The sequence below is a fragment of the Oncorhynchus kisutch genome, linkage group LG25 (genome assembly GCF_002021735.2).
Source record: "Oncorhynchus kisutch isolate 150728-3 linkage group LG25, Okis_V2, whole genome shotgun sequence".
NCBI classification, from domain to species: domain Eukaryota; kingdom Metazoa; phylum Chordata; class Actinopteri; order Salmoniformes; family Salmonidae; genus Oncorhynchus; species Oncorhynchus kisutch.
In genome coordinates this window covers 15,332,144-15,334,046 of record NC_034198.2, presented here as the reverse complement: position 1 = coordinate 15,334,046, position 1,903 = coordinate 15,332,144, and the positions used below count along the sequence as shown (strand labels likewise).

At 51.4% G+C, this 1,903-nt stretch overlaps 1 protein-coding gene across 1 annotated transcript in view; it reads right to left on the bottom strand.

The window, feature by feature from the left end:
* Positions 1-321: 321 nt before the first annotated feature.
* LOC109869988 (inactive ubiquitin carboxyl-terminal hydrolase 54) overlaps positions 322-1,903 on the bottom strand; it is a 21,880-nt gene continuing 20,298 nt past the window's right edge. The window contains exon 9 of the mRNA XM_031804582.1: positions 322-411. Coding sequence (XP_031660442.1) covers positions 322-411 — 90 coding nt within the window. The remainder of the gene's footprint in view (positions 412-1,903) is intronic.

The window sequence follows — 1,903 nt, the reverse complement described above, 5'->3', positions numbered from 1 at the left end:
AGGGTAAGGACCTGCAAATAGCTGTCCTGGGAGGTGCCTTTAGTGGTGTGGAGTTTTAGGACTCCAAAGAGCTGCCCTGGGAGGTCCCTGTAGCTGTGTGGAGGGTAAGGACCCCATAGAGCTGCCCTGGGAGGTGCCTGTAGAACTGTGGAGGGTTTGGATCCTAGAAGGCTGCCCTGGGAGGTCCCTGTAGTGGTGTGGAGGGTAAGTAAGGACCCTAGAGGTCCAATGTGGGATGTGTGCTTGTAGCGGTGTGAAGGGTAAGGACCCCAGCGAGCTGCCCTGGGAGGTGCCTGTAGCGTAGATGCATATGGAGGTACGTCAGTGGTTTGAAGACCACTGTCTTAAGTGGTCTGAAGTCAGCTTCACCCCCGTCAGACACCAGAAACTCCCCGCGCCATTGGGCATCTCCTGCAGGGGGAGGGACAACACAGTGACGGACAGGCCCCAGAGGTGAAGGGTAAGGGGTCATGAAAGGACTGGGTGATGATAATTATGATAATGATGATGATTATGAAGACGAAGATACTGAAGTTGAAGATGATGATGATGGCTAAGATGAAGATGGTGATGATGAAGATGATGATGGTGTAACAATACAGGGTCTCAGAGGAGATTAGGTAAGTAAGCAGAGGCACTGACATCTGTCTGCTTCACCTTCAGAAGGAGAGAGAGAGACGAGGATAGAGAGAGAGAGAGAGACGGGGGTTAGAGAGAGAGAGAGAGATGGGGAATAGAGAGAGACGGGGGATAGAAAGAGATGGGGATAGAGAGAGAGACACAGGGAATAGAGAGAGAGAGAGAGAGAGAGACGGGGATAAAGAGACGGGGATAGAGAGAGAGACACGGGGAATAGAGAGAGAGAGAGAGAGACAGGGAATATAGAGAGAGAGAGAGACGGGGAATAGAGAGAGAGAGACACAGGGAATAGAGAGAGAGAGACGGGGAATAGAAAGAGACGGGGATAGAGAGAGAGACACGGGGAATAGAGAGAGAGAGAGAGAGAGAGACAGGGAATATAGAGAGAGAGAGACAGGGAATATAGAGAGAGAGAGACACGGGGAATAGAGAGAGAGAGACGGGGAATAGAGAAAGAGGGAGACACGGGGAATAGAGAGAGAGAGAAAGATGGGGAATAGAGAGAGACAGGGGATAGAGAGAGAGACACGGGGAATAGAGAGAGAGAGAGACGGGGAATAGAGAGAGAGAGAGAGAGACGGGAATAGAGAGAGAGAGAGAGAGATGGGGAATAGAGAGAGACGGGGGATAGAAAGAGATGGGGATAGAGAGAGAGACACAGGGAATAGAGAGAGAGAGAGAGAGAGAGAGAGACGGGGATAGAGAGAGATGGGAGATAGAAAGAGACGGGGATAGAGAGAGAGAGAGACGGGGAATATAGAGAGAGAGAGAGACGGGGAATAGAGAGAGAGACACAGGGAATAGAGAGAGAGAGACGGGGAATAGAGAGAGAGAGAGACACGGGGAATAGAGAGAGAGAGAGAGATGGGGAATAGAGAGAGAGAGACGGGGATAGAGAGAGACAGGGGATAGAGAGAGAGACACGGGGGATAGAGAGAGAGAGAGACGGGGAATAGAGAGAGAGAGAGACGGGAATAGAGAGAGAGAGAGAGAGACCCGCGGGAATAGGGAGAGAGAGAGATGGGGGAATAGAGAGAGAGAGAGAGATGGGGAATAGAGCGAGGAGAGAGAGAGAGAGAGAGAGACGGGGAAGAGAGAGAGAGAGAGAGGCTGGGGATAGAGAGAGAGAGAGAGAGAGAGATGGTGGATAGAGAGAGAGAGAGAGACGGGGATAGAGAGAGAAGAGAGAGGAGAAGAGAGAGAGAGAGAGAGAGAGGGGATGAAAGGAGACGGAGAGATAGAAAGAGAGAGAGAGAGATGGGGG